Source organism: Vitis vinifera, chromosome 1, assembly GCF_030704535.1.
Source record: "Vitis vinifera cultivar Pinot Noir 40024 chromosome 1, ASM3070453v1".
Lineage (NCBI taxonomy): Eukaryota > Viridiplantae > Streptophyta > Magnoliopsida > Vitales > Vitaceae > Vitis > Vitis vinifera.
The window spans coordinates 9,314,425-9,335,021 of NC_081805.1; the positions used below are offsets into that span (position 1 = coordinate 9,314,425).

The 20,597-nt window shown below is 34.3% G+C and overlaps 2 protein-coding genes across 3 annotated transcripts in view; both read left to right on the forward strand.

Annotated features, from left to right (window-relative positions):
* LOC100243227 (uncharacterized) overlaps positions 1 to 20,597 on the forward strand; it is an 86,199-nt gene that overhangs the window by 22,976 nt on the left and 42,626 nt on the right. The window lies entirely within an intron of this gene.
* On the forward strand, positions 16,803 to 18,911 carry LOC100253470 (RING-H2 finger protein ATL46). The gene has a single exon (XM_002265039.5). The coding sequence runs from the start codon at positions 17,472 to 17,474 to the stop codon at positions 18,681 to 18,683; it is 1,212 nt and encodes a 403-aa protein (XP_002265075.3). The 5' UTR covers positions 16,803 to 17,471; the 3' UTR covers positions 18,684 to 18,911.

Genomic DNA, 20,597 nt, shown 5'->3' on the forward strand with positions numbered 1-20,597 from the left:
AATTCTAAAACATCAAGAGGGCAGGCCAAATTAAGGGCCGTTGGTAGCACGTTAGGGTGAGGGACAAGGCACATGACTACATGAGTCCCTGTGTACATCAACTTATTGCCCCCACAAACACCTCCCCCCAATATATTTAAAAAGAATAAATCTTTTAATTTAGTGTACACCTCCATGATAATATTACTTGATTATATTATAAGATGAGCTGGGGGCTGATGTTTAGTGAGTGGTAATGAGTAAATGCATGTTATATCTGGTGTAGATGTATATGTGATATTTATACATGTGTATTTGTACGGGAGTCATCATCATCATCATGCCTCACATGGCATGGCCTTTAATTGTCCTCGTGAACCCCTGAAAGTTTCTGAGGCACAAAATGGGGACCGCTCTTTCCATGCTAACAACTTTAATTTTCATATCATATATATTTGATATATACACACTCCCCATATCTGTTTTATGTAATCCAAAGGGGTTGACCCCTTCATCTGCTTTTTCATGTACTCCAAGCTATTGAGCTTGGCTCAACTCAACTCCCCCGGCTAGCTCCCTTTCATAGTTGCTTCACCCCGGCCCCATCCCATTTCACCATTAATTTGTAAGACATTAATAATTTGTTGGAGTCCGTCCAAGTCCATTTCAGCCATAAGAAAGAAAAAAATTACTGCTTGTGGAAGAACAATTGAATGGGATTAAATTAGAGGGTAGTCATAAATAAGAATTGTACTAGTGCTAAAACAAAGGGGAAAATTTTGGGAAACATTCTGACACTTGCTGGTTAAGGAGCTATCAATGTGCCAATGCCTACTTAATAAATGCCTCAACCGCATAAGCATGTCACAGTTAGTATAATTTATGGCCTATTGTAAACTGTGCTTCCTCCCTCCATAACTCTTGTGGGGTCTCATCAACTGCTTCAATCTCACAAATTGGAGCGCTGAAACAATTTGTTTCTTTAATTTCAAGGTAATGTTGTATTACTCAATTAATGTTATGTATACATGAACACATTGTAGCTAGTTGGCGGGGCAGTAGCAGTGCCCACTACTCACATCACTATTTTAGATCCCATGGACTGAATTCAATCATTGCCACCAAAGAAGGGAAACAAATGAATCAATTAGAAGTATGTAGAATATAGCACGAGTGTACTTCAAATCAAGACCCCCTTTTGAGACAATCCATAAAATGCGGTGCTGCCCCTCCACGATCCAAACCAATATTCATGAAAATATGCATAGATTATGACCAAGAACGGCTCAATTAAGAACATCTAGTGCAACATATGTGCATTTTATACTAGGATTAAATAATCAAAGAGCCCCTCCAAAAACAATGGCTGGTTGGTTGGTTGGTTGAATGACACTAATATATAAATCGAAATTCGTCTTCTGGTTTTTCTGTGGCGTTTTAATTAGAGGAACACCATTACCATGGTGGATGAATTTGAAAAATGAGGGTGAGGGTGACGTGGGAGATGAGATGGGAGCACGTGTGAGGAGGCAACTGTCGGGATTCGGGGATTACGAGGACAGATAGTGTCATATAACAGAAGTAGTGGCTGGCGTAAGCGTGTGAGAGCTGTCAGACACGTGCGTAGGTAGTTGGGAGCTAAGCGCAATTATAATCCTCCGTCACTAAACGACAATGTTTTGGCCCTCTCTCCTCTCTTTCTTGAGCCTTTTGGCTTCAGCTTCTCCCATCGGCTCACATGGCCCGTCCTTGCACTACTTCTTCTTCTCCTCCACCACCACCCCAACCCTCCCCGTCCCTTAATATATCCTTCCCACTTACACCTCTCATCTCTCATTTCCTCCCTCCTCTTTTTCTTTGTGGGCTACCAATTTGGCATCCCCACAGTGAGAGCGAGAGTAGTGCAGGTGGCCATGGAGGTTAGCAGATGCAAAGAGATGTCGGGGGAGAAATTGAGGAGGAGGAGGAGGAGGTCGGTGAGGAGGAAGGTGAAGAAGCTGCAGAGGCTGATTCCGGGAGGGAGAGGACTGCAGCCGGATAGGCTTTTTCTGAGGACTGCTGATTACATCTTGCATTTAAGGTTTCAGGTTAATGTTTTGCAGGCTCTTTCCAAGATTTACAAACCTTGAGTCTAGCGGATTCCTCTTTGCATATATACCATCAGTTCTAAGCTATTATCAAAATAGTCATATATTTGTCATGAATATGTACTGATGATCGAAGGCTATTTATTTTATTTTATTTTATTTTTTCTCAATTCTGAGCCAGGTCTTAAAATAGCATTGGTTTTTCAGTCATCTTCCATTGCTTTCAGATGGGTATCCTTTTGTATGCTGTGACAATGTTAAAGAGCCTTACGCTCCGCCAGATTTGAGGAGAGGATATAAATACGAATCATTAATCTTTTTCTTCCTTTCTTTCTCTAACTTCTTCTTCGCTTCCTTCTTTTTGGGTGGTTTATTCTTTTTCTGCTACAAGATTATAAGATAACTGTTCTCAGGTGCTCTTTTGATTTTCATTTTTTGCTGAAAGTAACCGATTTATTAGGGTTTCATATGTATAGTTTGATTATGGTCCTTTACTTTCTTGTCGATGAAGGTGCTGCTTCCATCTTTTTAGTTGAACTAACTGTAGGTTACATTTCAAGGGTTTCTTCATCTTTTGGTCCTTGTTGGTTTTCTGGGAAGACTATTCTCTCCCTTAGCTCCCATGAGCCTCCCTAGCTATTTGCATTTGCAGCAAATCCGAAGTTGTGGATCACCTTCCTCACTTGCATATGGTTTTTCCGTAAATGTGTAGCCCCATAAACTTGATGATGTGAACATCATTGTGTATAAGGTACAAAATAGATGCTCATGCTCTTCTTCAAGAGCCATTACAAAAAGTAGAAAGAGAGAAGAGGAGAGAGAGAGAGAGGGAGTGGAACTTTTGAGGATAATCATTGTTCACGGGTTAGCACGGCACTGTTCAGACATCAGAATTCAGAAGACAGTAGATGGTAAGAAGCCAAAATCCTCAACAAATTAATTTTCTCTTCTTTTTCACCCTCCATACCACACAATGCCTTTTAATCCATTAGTATTTTTAGTCTCTTGAAGGAAGCTTGGAAAGCAGTTGAAAATGTGGCTCTATCTCTGAATACTTCTGAATCTTAAACCTGACTTCATGATGAAAATTTTCATTTTGAGAGATGTCGTACGCGTTAGCATATAGAATCAACCGACACTAAATATATAGGACTAAAAATGCAATATAGTATTAATGCAAAATTCATTCACAGGAGTTAATTCATCACATCTTGATGACCATTAACCGATCAACAGAACTTAACCTCCTGCACTTGCGCGCATGTGGCCTGAGATTTTTGGAATGGAGAAATTTACAACTACTTCATTTCTATCAGATTCATTATTTGATCCCTTTCAAAATTTGCTTCTAGCAGTACCCACCTGAATTGGGAGGGCCTTATATTTGTTAGGATGGATTTTCATTTCTGAAGCAATTCCAGTTTTTCAGGTAAAGCTGCATTAGATTTCATTGTTGAGCAAACAGGAAATGAAATGAAATGAATCCAAGTTAGAACGTTACAACAGGCTATGAGGGTAGATGTAATTGAGCCAATTGGCTAGACCATAATAAACAAGGGAGAAGGATATGAAAACAGCATGACAAAATGTGAGAAGTGAATTTTGGAATCAGCAAGAGGCCAGTGACAATTTAAAAGTTCCATTATACTGCTACATACGAATGAATCACTTCGATCCCATCTGTATGCTGCAGGCGCCACCTCTTCATTTTCATCAGTTTCAGTTCATACTTTTTGTAATTCCATTGATAGGTTTTATCCATATATGTTCTCCTAAGTCCTAACTCGTAGACACTCCAGTAATTGAGATCAAGGCTTTATTGTATGTTCTCTTAGAGAAGTATGCAGTAAATTCGGTTCTACATAATAAAGTCCATTTCTTTTAATTTCTATATTTTGGTAGATCCAACTGGCTTATAATTTCGTGGTTATCACACACCATTTTGCAGTACTCCTTCAAAACCTCATATATAAGAGCCTGAATTTCTTAGGCCAAACCCTCATCTTCTGTAAAGGTGTATGATCAGTTAATTTCAAGTCTACATGAGCTCCCTTTTGGAGTATTATTCTCTTTGGGTGCAAAACATGTCCAACTCCTGAATGCAAACAAGAATCATCTTAATCAGATAGCAAGACTCTTGAAACACTAGAGCAACCCAGAAGTCCAATCAAACATTAAATCAGTCCACCTGTAAACAGGACAACAACCCCTATTTGTCACAAAACAAAAAGATTCCCTCTTGGCCGCAATCCCATGGTTTCGACAAAATTAGCAAAGTTCTGCATAAAGAATCATGCTATTGTCGGACCGATGAAGAACGTGTGTGATCCATGACCTACCATTCTTATAATTAGCTTCATCCGCAACCAAATATATCCTATAGTTCAACATGTTGAACCGACTAATCTGTCCAGATAATGTCTCTTGCTTTAGATGGATTACTGATCCACACAAACATCTGCTGAACAGTATACTTGGCTTTGATCATAAATGTTTCAGTTTTCAACTATGAGTTTGGATGCAACTCTCTAGCAATATGTGATAATTAAGAGCACAAAATTTCTCACCTTTTCTCTTGTATTATATCAACTCCTAGCAAACAAATGTTGGTGCGCGCTGCAGTACTGCTCTAATGGTAGTGAGAATTTAGTACCTGGTAATTAGGGGCTCATTATTTGGGAGGACAGGTAGGTATAGAGATCACTTTATAGTTGCATATCCACCCTACGGAAACAGTAATTGATGTTTATAACATTGTCTGAATGTGGAATGCTAGTACTAGAACCTGAGGCCCACACCTTTAAGGCCTCCAAACACAGCACATGATACAAGATCAAAAGGAGCCTTTTGTTTCGAATCCTAAGCATTAATTTGAGTAGACCAGCATCCTCGATCGGCCGCTTGTGTAGGGTCCAAGTATTGGCATGGTTGATTTCTATTTCTTGTTGGATTATAAGGTGATAATGGCTCATTTCCAGAAAATTTGTCACTGTGAGTTCACTAAATGGCAGCTAACTCAAAAAACTAATGAAGTGAAGAAAATTTTTTGTTGGGTGAACCACAATGAGAGTTGGTCTTTGACTCCCAAATATGCCATGCAAACTATAATGGAGCAGCTCAAATTCCTCTCTGGTTCTGAACCCATCCTTGATGAATGGTATGTGACTAATTCTCAATGAGAAGTTGGAGTTGGAGTTGGAAGCAAAACAAGAAGAGACCCAACTTTGTATAAGGGCTGGTGCTGCAATTGTTCTTGTAGATTTGCTGAGAATAACTTCCACGTTGCTTCATTTGATTGCTAATAAGATGGAAGGGGAAAAATGAAACTTCAAACCTGAACAATCACCTTGGTGATTAACCTGCACGACAGGCTCAGTGAGTCAATGTCTTGTAGCTTCTCATCTTTGCAAGCACAGGATAAATCATATGAAATGAGTCAGGTCCTATTAGCACCCTCTGGTTCATCCAGTCCCCACTCAAAGCTGGTCATCTCGTAGTAGAGGAGATCAAACAAAAATAGATTAAATGATCAAAACAATCCCATTCCAGCAATATTTTGGTCCAGAGATTTTACTGTTGGTGCCTAGCATAATGTCATTATTATTGCACAGAGTTTCTAAATTTAAGAAACCCTTCCTGTAAGGAACATCAAGTGCATATTTGAGGGCACAACATACCATGTTAGAGCTTACCTGTTATGAATGAGAACCAGTGGGGAGCCACAAACTTCAATTGGGAGGAGCGAAGCTTACGTGTGCGTATATATATATATATATATATATATATATTAATTATAATTAGTGTTCGATAAATTAAAAAAGTAGCTAATGATATCCTTTCATCATTCAACCAACCTCTCATCATTCAACCAAATATATATATATATATATATATATATATATATATATATATATATATATATATATATAATGTATCAAATTAAATCAACAATGTACCAAAAATTTGTAAAATTTTTACCATGGAAAAATTGTTTAATAAAATATTAAATACAAAAAAAAAAATTGAAAATTTACAATAAAATAGAGTTTTTTTTATGTATACTAAAAGAGGGAAAATAAATTAAGATAATGTCAATGTGAGAAAAAAAATGATGAAGATAAAATAAATATGGAAAAAAAAGTACGAATATTAAACAGATTTATAAAAATATTTTATTTGTTTTTTAGTTTTATTTAAATTTTATAAAGTTATTTTTATTTAAATCCTTGAAGATTAGCATTTTTTTTAATATCATTTTAAAAGCATTTTTTTATGTCAAAAATTCAAAACTAAATGTATACCTTTTATAGGGCAATATATATATAAAACTTAGTGAAAGTATATCAAAATTAGTCGAGGTGGTATGATAGACAAGTTTTGAACCACTTAGTGAAAGTATATCAAAGTTAGTTGAGGTGGTATGATAGACAAGTTTTGAACCATTACCATGTTTAATTAAATGAACATAATTTACACAACTTTTCTATTTCTCAAGTATTTATTAAGCTGACTTGTGGATGGTGTCTTACCTCCTATTTTCATGAATTTAGTAACTAGTTGAGTTACATAGCAAGTGATACCACTCCTTACTCATATAGAGAGACTTATCTAAAATGTTCATTCCATAAGTTCATTGAATGTTTTCTCTTATCCTTTCCTTTCACATTGTAGTTACCAAGTACTTTCACTTTTAGTATACATGATAGACATTATATTGCTTGCAATTATGACATATGATGCACTGTTATTCATCGAACTCAAGGGCATAATGTTTCAAGTGTTGAGTTGAGATTCTATCATTGATAATCTACTAGATGTTGACTTAAGTCCCTTCCCCATGAAGATTTTCATCAAAAAGTCAATCAAATTTTGGCAAAACCAAGTCAATTGTAGTTTACCTAACAATGAGTAATTGTCTCACATAGTTGTTGGAATATCTTGGCTAAATCTAGTGTATGCCCCGGATCATTAGGGTATATGAATCTAATCTGCCTAGGGATTTAGATCTAAGTACAACACAAACATTTAAGGTTAAAAACCGTAGATAGTTTTAAAAATATTACGTTTGATCAAAATGTTCTTAGATCAATTTTAATCGGTGAAGCAAATTTCAAAAATCAAGGATTTTTCATTTGATGACACTTTCTTGGAACTTGGTACTTGAGAAGGATGGACTTTTCTCTTCAAATGGATAAAGGCTAAGGCTCTCATTTTGGAAGACAATAATGAACTTGTATGTCTAATCCTAAACCACTTAGGAGTTTATATGGATTTCCTTGTAGGCTTAAGTGAATTAAGTTCATCTTAAGCTTGTGTCACTTAATCTAGTTTACTAAGACTTAATTAATTAATTAGCCTTATTGGGCTAATATTAATTAATTAGTTTAATCCAAAAAGATCATGCATAAGCTCTTGTGCAATTTTACTTTTTTTTTTTTATAATCAAAACGCCTTTATACACATATATGAATAAAAACACAAAAATTCCCAACAATAACATGCCACCAAGGAATGTGAGCTTGAATAGGAACCATTATGACTCATAGGAAAATAGTGTTTCTTTCATAATTCAATTCTAAAGTTAACTTAACATCCTATTACAAAAAGTCAATTGCACTCTAATATCTTGTAAAATTTATATCAGGAAATAAATTAATTAAATCTAATTTAATCAATTTCTCAAGCTCATAACCTATTAACTATCGTATGCAAGCTTCCCATGAACTGATGTTTATAATTTAATGAGGTATGAGTTATCATCCTCTTAAGATTACCTCTACCATTATTGAGTCTCAGATCCTTCTATTATTGAATCATCTGATATACTCTAACTTATTAAGAGCATATGTTGAATTTTATTATAAGAATTAGGATGACCACAAATTTCATGATTATAAGTCGTTAAAATCACCTAAAAGAAAATATTATCTTAAACCCATAAGATATTATGATGTCTATCTTGAGAATACATATTGTGACCTGCCTTAATCAATAGTAATTCATTCCATAGACCACCTATGGACTCACATTTTTTATATGCGGCCCCACTCGATGGCAAGACTCGTTTTTTTTAATGAAAAACTTATTTTTCTAAAAATTGGAGTCCTATATATATAGATATATATGTGTGTGTGTGTGTGTGTAATTTCCAACGTGTCCTCATTGTGATTTTTCTTTGGCCAAGAGTATCTGAGCCCAAATGGAAAAATAGGTTCGTGATATCAAGTAAGTTGCTGAATATTTTTCCAGCAATCATGAACCCTTTTGGATTAGGACTAAGGATCGTTGGTGGTAATAAGAAAAGAAACTCTTTCAATAGTGGAACGCCTTAGTAGGGAAGCTAGCTTTATAAGAAAATACTAGATTAGAAGGCCATTTTGGGTTCATGCTATAAATCCTACATCCATATTGGATGTAACCAAAGTCAACAAGATAGTAAAAAATATGGACAATCCATCGATTACAAGCTCTATATGGATAGCAAGAAAAACAAGATGAACAAAGAATCTTCCTAATGATTGTTCTTTCAAAGATCCAAACAAAAATCCAAACAAAGCATGTGAGGCTTTCCCTCCTTATAATTCCAAGTGCATGGTTGCTCTCTATACTAAAATAACTTTGAAAAAGATAACATGATCCAACAAACTAGGTCCCTTCTTTCATGTCTTTTAACACATAAACTTCATAAATAAATGTTTATTTATCTATAAGATACATGTTCATGATTGATATTACTAGTAATTCATCAATCTAGAGAACTAAGTCTACCATTTTAGACATGTGAAACGCATTGCTTCACACCTCAACATTTTAACATTAACTTCAACCTTCAAAAATTTAGATGAAAACAAGGAGAGTTTGAATTACATTACAAATATTTCAATTAAATTATAAATATCAACTCAGAGTTGGACTAAATAATTCATTTTATGCAACTCCAATTGTGCTTGCCATCTACCATCACACGAGTCATTTGATTCAAAAAGGCAATCTTCAATAGGTGTTCAATTATCCATTTGCCAAATAAAATTAGTTACATAGCATACTTCTTCAGCTTCTTTGTCATCATTTTTGCTTTTCATTCAAGAAATTTACATCATACTTTCTTGTCAAGGGCAGTTATCTCCATTATGCATTTATTCATTCAAAAACAACTTTATTTAGTTTTACCACTTTGAAAATGAAAAAAATCTAACCTAACCTAAACATAAATCTATGAAGTTTCAAATTTACTTCTAATTGAATAACTTTGCCCAAAATATCACATTGTGAGCCTATTCACATCACTAAACCAAGAAGATATATTTTGACCATATAAATCCACCATAAGGAGAGATAGGATGCCTTGCAGCTATAGAGATCTACATATGTTAGTTTGAGGAAGTACCAATGCAAGTTAGGATTATTGAAGTCAAAGAAGTAACACACACAATAGAGGTAAGCACATGTTAAGCCATAATATTTTAGTAGATGAAAGAATTGTAAACTAAAGAAAAAAATTGAATTCTAAAACATAAATAAATAAATTACCCTGTAGCCATATCTATGGTCTTGCTAATGCTTGAATGATGTAAAATTTTCATCTCATCACCACCATGTATGTCTTTACCCCCATGTTCTGCTTTCTTTCCTTTGTCTATCTTTGCACCACTTCCATCAATTTCAATACTAAAACTGAGAATTTTCTAGACATGTTTAAGCTTTTCATCATAAACAAAATTTTGTTCAAATGATAATTTTGTTTGTTTGTTTTTTTCCGGTTAAATAATAATGCATAATGAATAGATAATGCCTCCAATTCTTGAGAACCATCATAGTTTAGCATTTTTAGTAAAACTATCATGTTGTTACTAACACACTTAAACAAATCAAGTTCCAAACATAAAGAAGTAACCTCCAATTTCTCCGATCCCCTGTATATGTTGAAGCATTGATCAAATGTCACTTCCAGCTTTTTCTTCCACTTCTTTAGGACTCTTCTCAATTTCAATACCAATCTCTATGATTAATAGGTCCATGGTCTCCTTATCAACAAGCTCCAAGACTTGTAGTAAAAGTTTTTCCAATCTATAACAAAAGTAAAAAAAAAAGAAAAAGGAATTGTCTCAAAATTAATAAACAAAAATGAGTGCTAGCCAAACCTTTATTAAGGATGGTGCAACAAAACCAACTGCAAGAATATCACCTTGGTGAATAGATTCAACAAGATTCATAGTAGAATTCTCGAGCCTAGAGAACATGAAGAACCAAACTCATTGATTATCAAATGAAATATCAATACTTTGCGCACTAAGAAAAGTGAATTGAATCAAAATTTAAACTCTGGAATTCCACAAAGCAGGAAGCATAACAAAAGTCAAAAGTAGTTCCAAGTTATAAACCTTTACTAACCAAAGCCATAAAAACTTCACAAACCTTCACTCATTGCCAACACTTCTTCCCTTATTGAAACGAAAACAATAATTAGAATATTATTGGCAAAGATTTTACAAATTGAAAAATCCTATACAATTTGAACACTTACTTGGTGATCTTATCGAAAGGAGCAATGAGCATCTATAAACTACCAAACAAAAATAGAAACAAAACCTACTATGTAAAATCAAGTGTTTTCCACCAAGAAACACTAGAAGAAAGAAAAAAGAAATGATTCAAATATCAATTAACAAAATGATCCTTATTATATATATTCATTTGAAACAAGAGATAAAATGAATAGATGACATTGGACATGAATGATCAATTAGAAGATTAGTCTTATTTGTTGCATCATATTATGCATCTATTGCATGTGTTCCTGCATTATCTCCATTTGTTATTGTTAGACATGCAAAAAATAAAAATAAAAGTTGGTTTTGGAAGTTAGACTTGCTATTAGATTTACTAGACTTGGGTTATAATCAATTAAGTGGTAGAATTTCATACTCATTACGGTTTACTCCTCAATTCACCATTTATTTGAATATGAACGATTTCAATGGTTCTTTGTCACTTGGTCATCAAATGTAAGTAGCCTATTTTTGAGAAATAATTTATTTTTTAGACTAATTCCTAGTTATATCGAGGAAAAAATGCCCATGCTGATAGAGTTTGATTTTTTTCATAACTCTCTAACTAGAACCCTTCCTGTGCCAATTGATAAACTAAATGGTTTAGTGAGAAATTCTTGCATTGTGGAATGGTGTTCCTAATTTGGTGGTGCATGTAGACTTGTTGAACAACAACTTTTCTGGTGAGTTGCCAAGTTTTGTGGGTTCTCTAACCTACCTTATATTTTTAATTATGAGCAACAACCATCTTTTTGGGGAACTTCTTACTGCCTAGCAATATTGCACCAATATCCGTAGTCTTGATCTCAGATGCAATAGATTTTTAGGAAATATTTGGTATGAATTAGACAAATAATTGTTGATTGTTTTTTGGTTAACAATGTCATACTTGATTTGGCTTGATTAATGCAAAGTTTAGTTCCAACATAAAAGGAAATGAGCAAGGTTCTAAAGATCCAAAATACAAGTTTGAACAATAAGCATAATTGCGAGATGATCAGTTCTAACAAAAGTCATATTTGGTTGATGGATAAGTCATACTTGAAAACCATAATCCTCTACTCGAAACCATAGAGAACCATATGGTAGGCAAGAAGTCAGAAACCATAGTGAAATCAGAAAAAATAAAATAAAATGATATTTAGTTGAAAGAACAATGAATGAATCAAAGGAAAATACTAAGCAAGCAGAAATGTAGGGTTCTTAATCTCGCATTGGCACTAACAATGGGTTTTTCAAGTAAGTAGAAATGGGTTTTGCAATGGGGATAAGCATAAATTAATGAGTTTGACAATAGGATAAGCGGGAAAGAAATGTAAGGAAGTACATGTAGTGATGTTTTGGTAGTAGGTCCAATAATCCATATATAGTAGCAGCTATGCTTGTCTCGCCTCAAAAAGGGATTTTATAGCTACTTCTAATCACTCTCGCAACCATAGTTCATGTCATTATCTACAACTCAATTAATCCCATAACCATAGGCCCAACAGGAAATTCCGTCCCATGAGACTCAATTAATCCTACAATCACAAGTCTCATGGGAAATTCCTTTCACTACGACTTAATTATTCCCACAACTATAGGACTAACACCATATTTCATTAATTGCGGCTCAAATTGTTATGCAATTATATATACTCTTTCACTGTGGATTTTATTGACCCCTTGTGACTAAGGATGAAAATTCGGTAATTACGGATATATCAGTACTTCGATTTTACAGATATATCGGATATATCAGAAATATATCGACGGATATTTTGGAAAAAAATATCGATAAGCTTAAAATTGATCAAAATTTATAAAAATATAAGAAAAACTTCATAGAAATGTAATTAGAAGTATAATGATATTTTTGAGTTGTTTTATTAAATAATTTGATATATGTATAATATGATTTATCTTATTTGATAATAATATCGTATGTATCGATAAAAATATGAATTTTATAAGTGTACATTTATTATTAAATTACATATAATATTATGATATTTGATTTTAATATGTTTAATTTTAAAATATATATTAATATTAAAATTATGATCCATTTAATTCAATTGTATTAAACAATATAAAATAAATTATGATATATGTATAATTTTTTAATATTTAATTAATTATTAATGATATTAAAAACATTATGAAGAAAATTATATAATTTTTTTATTTTTGGTAATCAATTAAAAGAAAATTTTGCATTTAATTATAAAATAATTATAATTAATTTTCTTTTTAAAATATTCTTTTAATATTTTCTTTATATAATGAGTTTAAGTATATATATTTTTAGTGCATAATATATAACAAGGGTGAGCGTGTCTGGATGGTAAGTGGTTTGAACCTCAAACCAAATATTTTTCAGGCACTGTAGCACATTGACTTCACTGTAGCGTGTTTGACCATCGTTGACTCGCATTGACCATGTGATATATCGGGAAAAATCAACTATTTATAGCCAAAATCGCCGATATATTGCGAGATATTGCCGATTTTTTTGGGATTTCTCGCTAAATTTCGCCGGACCGATATTTCATAATAAAATATCGTATCGATACCCTCCGATACACAATATATCAGCGATATATCACCGACATATTACAATATTTTCCTCCTTGCTTGTGACCATATCTTATTTTTCTTGTAATATAAGGTTGGGTTTTAGTGTGGTGCTTTGTATTGGTAGATTGATTGCACAAGAAATAAAGTCGTATTAAAAAACTGATCTAGGTAAAATTTAAATAATGTAAAAATATTGAAGGCTAGAAATTTTATTATGAATAATTCAATAATAAATTAAAATTGACTAACTTAGGTGAATTAAATCAAATTAAATTAAATTTAGGTAATTTAAATTAGGTTAATTTTAAGTGAAGGATTTGAATATTTTGGAAAAATAAATTCAAGTCAATTGAGTAATGGAAATATGATATTTTTCCTAGATGAATGAATAGTTTACGTCTAAAAAAAATGAGTATACCTAGAGTATGATTATTACTAGAACATTAGTGAACAAGGGAAAATGTTTTGACTCTCATTACCTTTGGTGCAAGTAATTATGATCTGTAAACTCAATCAATATGGTAGTTATTGACCTATAGCATGCTATTAAATTGGTTCTAGTTTTGTCCATCATCATGTAAGGAACACTTAAGACTAGTCACTCCTGTAAGCCCTATTATAATAGGCATCTTTGTAAGTCCCAATTTGATGAACATCTTTTGTGAAAAGCCAAAGTTGTTTATTTAATATGTATGTTCACAAAACAATATTATGTTAAAATTCTTCTGCAAATGACAAATGTAATATAAATTTGTTTTAATGTGTTTGAAAACATGTCATAAAGTTTCCCTATTTTATTTTTGAAAACACATATACTTTATTTTTATTCCCCTTATTGGGCTTTAAGCTCACTCTTTTTACTAAAATGTTTTCAGGTACACCTAATTCTGACAATGGGTGACTTAGGTAGGAAGGGTTTTTAAAAGTCCATTCAGTTCTTAGTCATGAGATTAATCTCATGTTGACATTTTGTTATAGTAGCTTAATTTACTATTACTATTTTAGATAACTTGTCCTATTTGGTGTATGGATTTCGTGCGAAAGAATAATCTCTTATTAACATAGATGACTTTTTTAAGTTCTGCTTGTAAAATGACCTTGGTACTAAGCCTACGGATCAAGGATGTTACATTAGAATTACAAAGTATGACATTAATAATTTCAATGAAGTCCTATTTTTCCTTTCATTTACACAATTTTACTATGGTATGTATGCAACAGAAGTTTCATGAACAATTCCAACAAATTTACAAAAATTTGGAAAATGATATCACTTCCTTTATCATGTATGTTTTTTTTTTTACCTCTATTTGATATAATTTAAATCTATCCAAAATTTCATCCTTAAAATATAATAAATACAAATATCAATAGTTTGGAAAATCTTAAATATTTTTTACCTCCTCTAGTAAGAGTACTATGTATATCACATACATCACCATCTATTAATTGCAATAAAGAAAATATTCTTCCAATTTTCAAAAAAGGTCTTTTTGTTGATTTTAATTAGTTTGTGCACACTCTTTTTTCATTGTTCATGCATGTCAAGCATGATCATGTATAGGAATTAATTCTAAATTAGCCATGGTTGCATGCAAAGATAAAAAGTCAACTATATATATATGTAGACAATACAAGTTTGTTTACCTCAAATATAGTGACTTGAAGTCAAACTTTTTCAAAGGCTAAAATTCTTTCTAACTTCTAGAATAGTTAGAGTTTCCTTACATTTTGCCTCTTTCTTTGATCACTATAATAGATGAGTTTCCCATGTAGTATAGTTCTATACTTCTATCATCTACCGCTTTATATGAAATGAAATGAAAAGCTTTGATCCTTGTATACATGTTTTGTTGCACCCAAATTTATATCCACCATCCTTCATTATCTTCGTGAACATAAACCTCAAATACCATGACTATGAAATTTGATATAAATCCTTCATTTTGTTTCTTTTGAAGATAACATTCTCTTCTATAATGACCAGCTTTCTTGAACAGAGATATGCACTCTTCTTCTTAGGGTTTTGGTCCTTACTAGAATAAAATTTTCTCCTTTGGTTGCCTTTAATTGTTATGGCGATGAGGTTACTTAAACTCTTTTCCTTCTTATATCATATTAATCTCAGAGGACATTATGGTCCATTCCTCAATACTATTAAGTTTATACTCCTCAATTTCCTCTTCTTTATGCTTAAGATCGACTTTTCTTATATAGTCTTTCTAGGAGGGAACAAGTTCATCAATAATAGAAGTTATAATAATTGACTCATCCATGTGCATATTATGTTGACAAAATTGACTAATAATATACATGATCTCTTGATGAAATTATTCTATCACGCGCCTAGTGTCATCCATTTTATAGTTAAAAAATTTAGAAGCCAAGAATTTTGTAACTTATGGTATCCTCCATTAGATGCTTATCTTCTAGAGAATCTCATATCTCTTTGGTAGTTGCTTTATTCTGATGTAGATCAAATAGAGAATCCATTGCAGCAGTGCAAATGTGCAATGCAATCATCTTGCTCCCATTTATGGAGTGCACAAGTTTCTATAGAAGTTTCCATACGGTTTATTTGACTGATGCGTAGAGGTGATTATTTCTTCTGCTAAATAGCATCAAATGGCCTACAGTGTAATTCAATGGATGGAATGCCTCTGGGTCTTTTAAAAGGAATAGGATTTGGGTGATTTCTTGTGAGAGAATCAAGGGGTAACAAAGAGGACAGCCCAATTGAACAACCCACACTCTTGCGTGTAGATTGTTCCAAGTCTACGACCATACAATAAACTAGGACTATGACAAATGCCCATGCCTAGTCTGAAACAGCTCATGGGGTAAGCCCAATTGAGCCTATACAGCAAAAATAGAGAACGGTGGCGGAGAACACAAATTAATCTAAAGCTAAAGCATTAAGCATTAAGCATTCAACCCACTTATTTTCATCTAAAATTTTCAAGTTTTGAAACAAAATGAGTGGAGGGTGGGAGGGGCATAGTGTTTGTTCCGGAGCATGTCAATGGAAGTATAACTGCACAAGGGTCTTTGAGGAACATCATCTCCTGATTCTGCTCAACTCACAGCCATGAACCATCAATACAAGAGAAGAACTTCCATTATATTATGAGGCTAAAACTCACAACACAAATCCAACCTGTTAGCAGTAAGGGCTCATTTGCATTCACCTACCTATCTGATCTCTTTTAGAAATGGTTAATGAATACTGACTATTAACTGAGGATTTGGTTGGGTTTATCAATAATTCCTTTCTTATTTGGACCAGAGAGGTTCAGACCAAAATATGGAAAAAAACAAACCGACAATGTTTCTACAGATAAGCCATCAAAGAGTCTTCTACATCACTTCATTATTTCTCACAAATTGGAAATTAATGGGGATAGCAAGATTTACCCTTTTGATATTAAAAATGATGGCTCACCTACCAGATCGGCCAAGTGGATTCAGTCAAAACCTTCTTCAAAATGGAAGTTCAAAGAAATTAACCTTGTATTGTGATAGCTCGCCAAACAGAGGACCGACTCCAAGGAGAAAATTGTATTGGGCTTCCAAATCCAAGGCCATGTAAGTCATATTAGAGCTCTGTTGGCTCACACACCCCTAATCTGGAGCCATGAATTACAGGGTCCATAATCACTTCATTTCTTTCCCTTATCAGGTGCAATACCACATAAATAACCTAAATGCCATTATTATTCCATCTGACCAAAATATCCTTGGTGTTCTTTTTGGCCTCCTTGCCCTTGCTTTTTGGAAGCTACTAACAGCTCTCTCTGACTCCTGCCCACCTTGCCTTTCCATTATAAAATAAATTAAAGCCCCTCAAAGAAAAAGCATTTTTAGGGTTTTCTACTGCAACCAGCACTGTTCAAGGCCAAGTGTAATTGGCTTCATTAATGGCCGGGCTTTCAAAAACTGAAGTCGGTAAGCTGCAATCTTGACACCTTCAAAGTCACCTTCCCCCCCTTTTTTTTCTTGCACAGCAATGACTTGGGTTTTCTGTCCAAGCAAATAAAAAGATGGTTTCTTTGGCACCAATTCTTTTTCTAAAACAGTAAACTATATTGCAATTTTGAGTCAAAAGTATGATTTCTTTCTGCACATTTATTTGGTAAACTATATTAAGTTTCTTTTAAATGCAAGCAAAAAAGTCTTGTCTTGCTTGTTCAGCTCAACAAAATGAGTTGGATTTGATCTCAATGCAAGCAAAGAAAATGGTTTCTTGAGCCTACATATAGTTAACACTGCGTTAGTCCTGGGAAAGTTGAGAAAAGTGATGGTTTTTTCAGCATACCCATTCCAGAAAATGACTTTGATTCAATCTCAAATCAAGCAAAAAGATGGTCTCTTGATCCACTCTCCTCTTTCTCCTCTGCTTTATTCCTCTTCCTCCCCTTCGGCTTTATCTTCCTATGATAGTAATTACCAGAAAGAATCAACCCCATCACCATCATCTGGTAGCAGAATAAGCCCAGCTGTGCTTTTCATCATAGTTATTCTAGCTGTTATATTTTTCATCTCTGGTCTCCTCCACTTGCTTGTTAGATTTCTCGTAAAGCATAGATCTTCTTCATCAATCTCTCAATCTAACAGATACCAGGAAACGTCTAGCTCTCATGCTTTCCAAAGACAGTTACAACAACTCTTCCATCTTCATGACTCAGGGCTAGATCAAGCTTTTATAGATGCTCTCCCCGTGTTCCTTTACAAAGATATAGTGGGTCTAAAAGAGCCATTTGATTGTGCTGTTTGCCTTTGTGAGTTCTCACAAGAAGATAAATTGAGATTGCTTCCCATGTGTAGTCATGCTTTTCACATTGAGTGCATAGACACATGGCTGTTATCAAATTCAACTTGCCCTCTTTGTAGAGGAACCCTCTTCAATCCTGGGCTTGCCATGGAAAACTCAGTATTTGATTTTGAAGATTCAAGGGAAGAAGGTGGCCTTTCAAGCAATGGAGATGGGGTTTCTTCTGCACAAAAACCACCTGAGGATGATATTGCTAGTGAAAAAAGGGTTTTTTCCGTGAGACTAGGCAAATTTAGAGGCTTAAATGGTGGTGGTGGTGGTGGAGGAGGAGGAGGAGGAGGAGGAGGAGGAGGAGAAGGAGAAGGAGAAGGAGAGAGAGGAGGGGGTGAGACAAGCTGTAGTAATTTGGATGCAAGGAGATGTTTCTCGATGGGTTCGTTCCAATATGTGGTTGCTAATTCGGACCTGCAGGTGGCCTTGTGCCCCAACAGAGCCGATGCTGGCAGTGATGCAGTTGTGAAGCTGATGAAAGGGAGAGGTGGGCACACTGGGAATTCCTCAACTGATGGCGATGTTGAAGGGAAGAAGATTAGCATTGGAAGCAAAGACGAAAGTTTTTCTGTTTCCAAAATCTGGCTCTGGCCTAAGAAGGGTAAATTTCCAAGTTCATCAGATACCCATATTGGTCCTTCTGTTAATGTTGGGTTCCCATGGACTGAGAGAACTCAGGCTTCATGAAGGTAGTTATGTTGCCTTGTACTTTCTTCATCGATTACTTAATCCATTCATTAAAAAGCTCCCTCTCAGCTTTTACTTTTCTCTTTGCTTTAAATTTCTTTGGTGCCAAGCTCTGTGATTATGATTCTTTCGTATTAAACTTTATGGCAAATGGGTGCAATGTACTTCTATCTTTTCAGTTATTTTCTACACACTTGTAACTTTGAGAAATGCCTTTTTGTTTGCTAACCTTTAGACTTGTTTAACATTTTTGTAGTAGTCTTCATCAATGTTTTAAAAACCGGACCGGACCGGCCGGTCCAACCGGTTCAACCGTCGACCGGTCACATTTCCGGTCCGGTCCATTCTATTAAACCGTTTAACTATTGGACCGGTTACGAACCGCCTGAACCAGCGGTCGAACCGGTGAACCGGAAGAACCGGACGGTTCTAAACGAACCGAACAGTCCATATGGGCCCATTATTTTGCAAGCCCATTGTATAAAATATTAGAAGCTGTAGGCTAAAAACCATACTGGGCCAAGTCTTTACATGACAAAGCCCACACCCTTAGCATTTAAGTAGGCTCAGTCTTGAGCCCACAAGGTGGACATGCTGTAGCTTTCAACAAGGATGCCTTTTATAGGCCTCCTTTGCACCCTTATTTCTCTCACAAACCGATGTGGGATTGCAAACTAATATGATAATGAAAAAAACTTAACAAATATGCAACATGAGGATTTGAAGCTGGGACCTCAGGTTTAGTAAGTGAATTAGGATACCACTCGGCTACACGTGATTTGTTATTTGATTTGCCCAACAAAACGATATATATTGGATTTTAATTTTTATAATATTAAATAAAAATAATATAATATTTTTAAAAATTATAAATTAGTTAAAATTTTCATTTTTAATATATTCACATTTAAATATTGTATACATTTCATTTAATATGATTTAATTTGATAATATCAAATATATAAAATAATATTATTGATGTTTAATTTATTCATATATATTTTAAAATTTTTATAATTATTTTTAATTTTAATAAATTAATAATATATAAATTATATATTTATGACGTCACCGGTTCGATAACGGTTCGATAGCGGTTCGACCGCCGGTCCGACCAGTGAACCGTGAACCGGTAACTTTTCCGGTTCGATCACCGGTCCGATTCTGAAAACATTGGTCTTCATGTCTCAGTGCTGTGCATCCTGTAGAGGGCTAAACAAAATTGGGTGCTGGAGAATCAAAAAGGGTTGTATTGACCTAGAAATCCCAACACCTGATAAATGAGAGCCAAATTGTTTTTTCTATTTGGAATATGAGTGATTAGGTAGACCGGAAAGACATTTGAAAATGTCATTTTGAGTGAGATTTATTAAAGTGTGGAGTCTAAAAGCAAAATTTGCTTTTCTGGGTCTAGGCTTCTCTAGAACTTGTCCAGACAATGCTTAGGATGAATCCTTTACATTTCAATCTTCTAATGGGGTACTACTGTCTCTGTCTCTGTCTCTTTTGGGATTGGAAAATTGTGGTGGGATCCGGGAAAAGGCGGTGCGAGGGAGACTCCTATGGTGAGGAGCCATGATTTGAAACTTTGACATTAGCCACTGGATTGTGGGGGCGATGGACCGTTGTCCACCTCTTTGTAATGCCATCACACTCACACCACCAAGATTTCCATAAAGGACAATGCTTCCGACACTGCACTCACATTCTCTACAACCCAACCCAACACAAAGCAAAGGTGTGTCAAAGGCAGTAAGTGAGCAGATAACCAAGTGAATTCCCAGAGCTGCTGCACTTAAAAAATGAATTTTTTTTTTTTTTATCTTCCTGGTATTCCAAAAACAAGAGAGAGTCTTGCCTGCAAGATCAAATAGAAGAGCCAACAATTGGCAGAGAAAACAATGATGGACACAT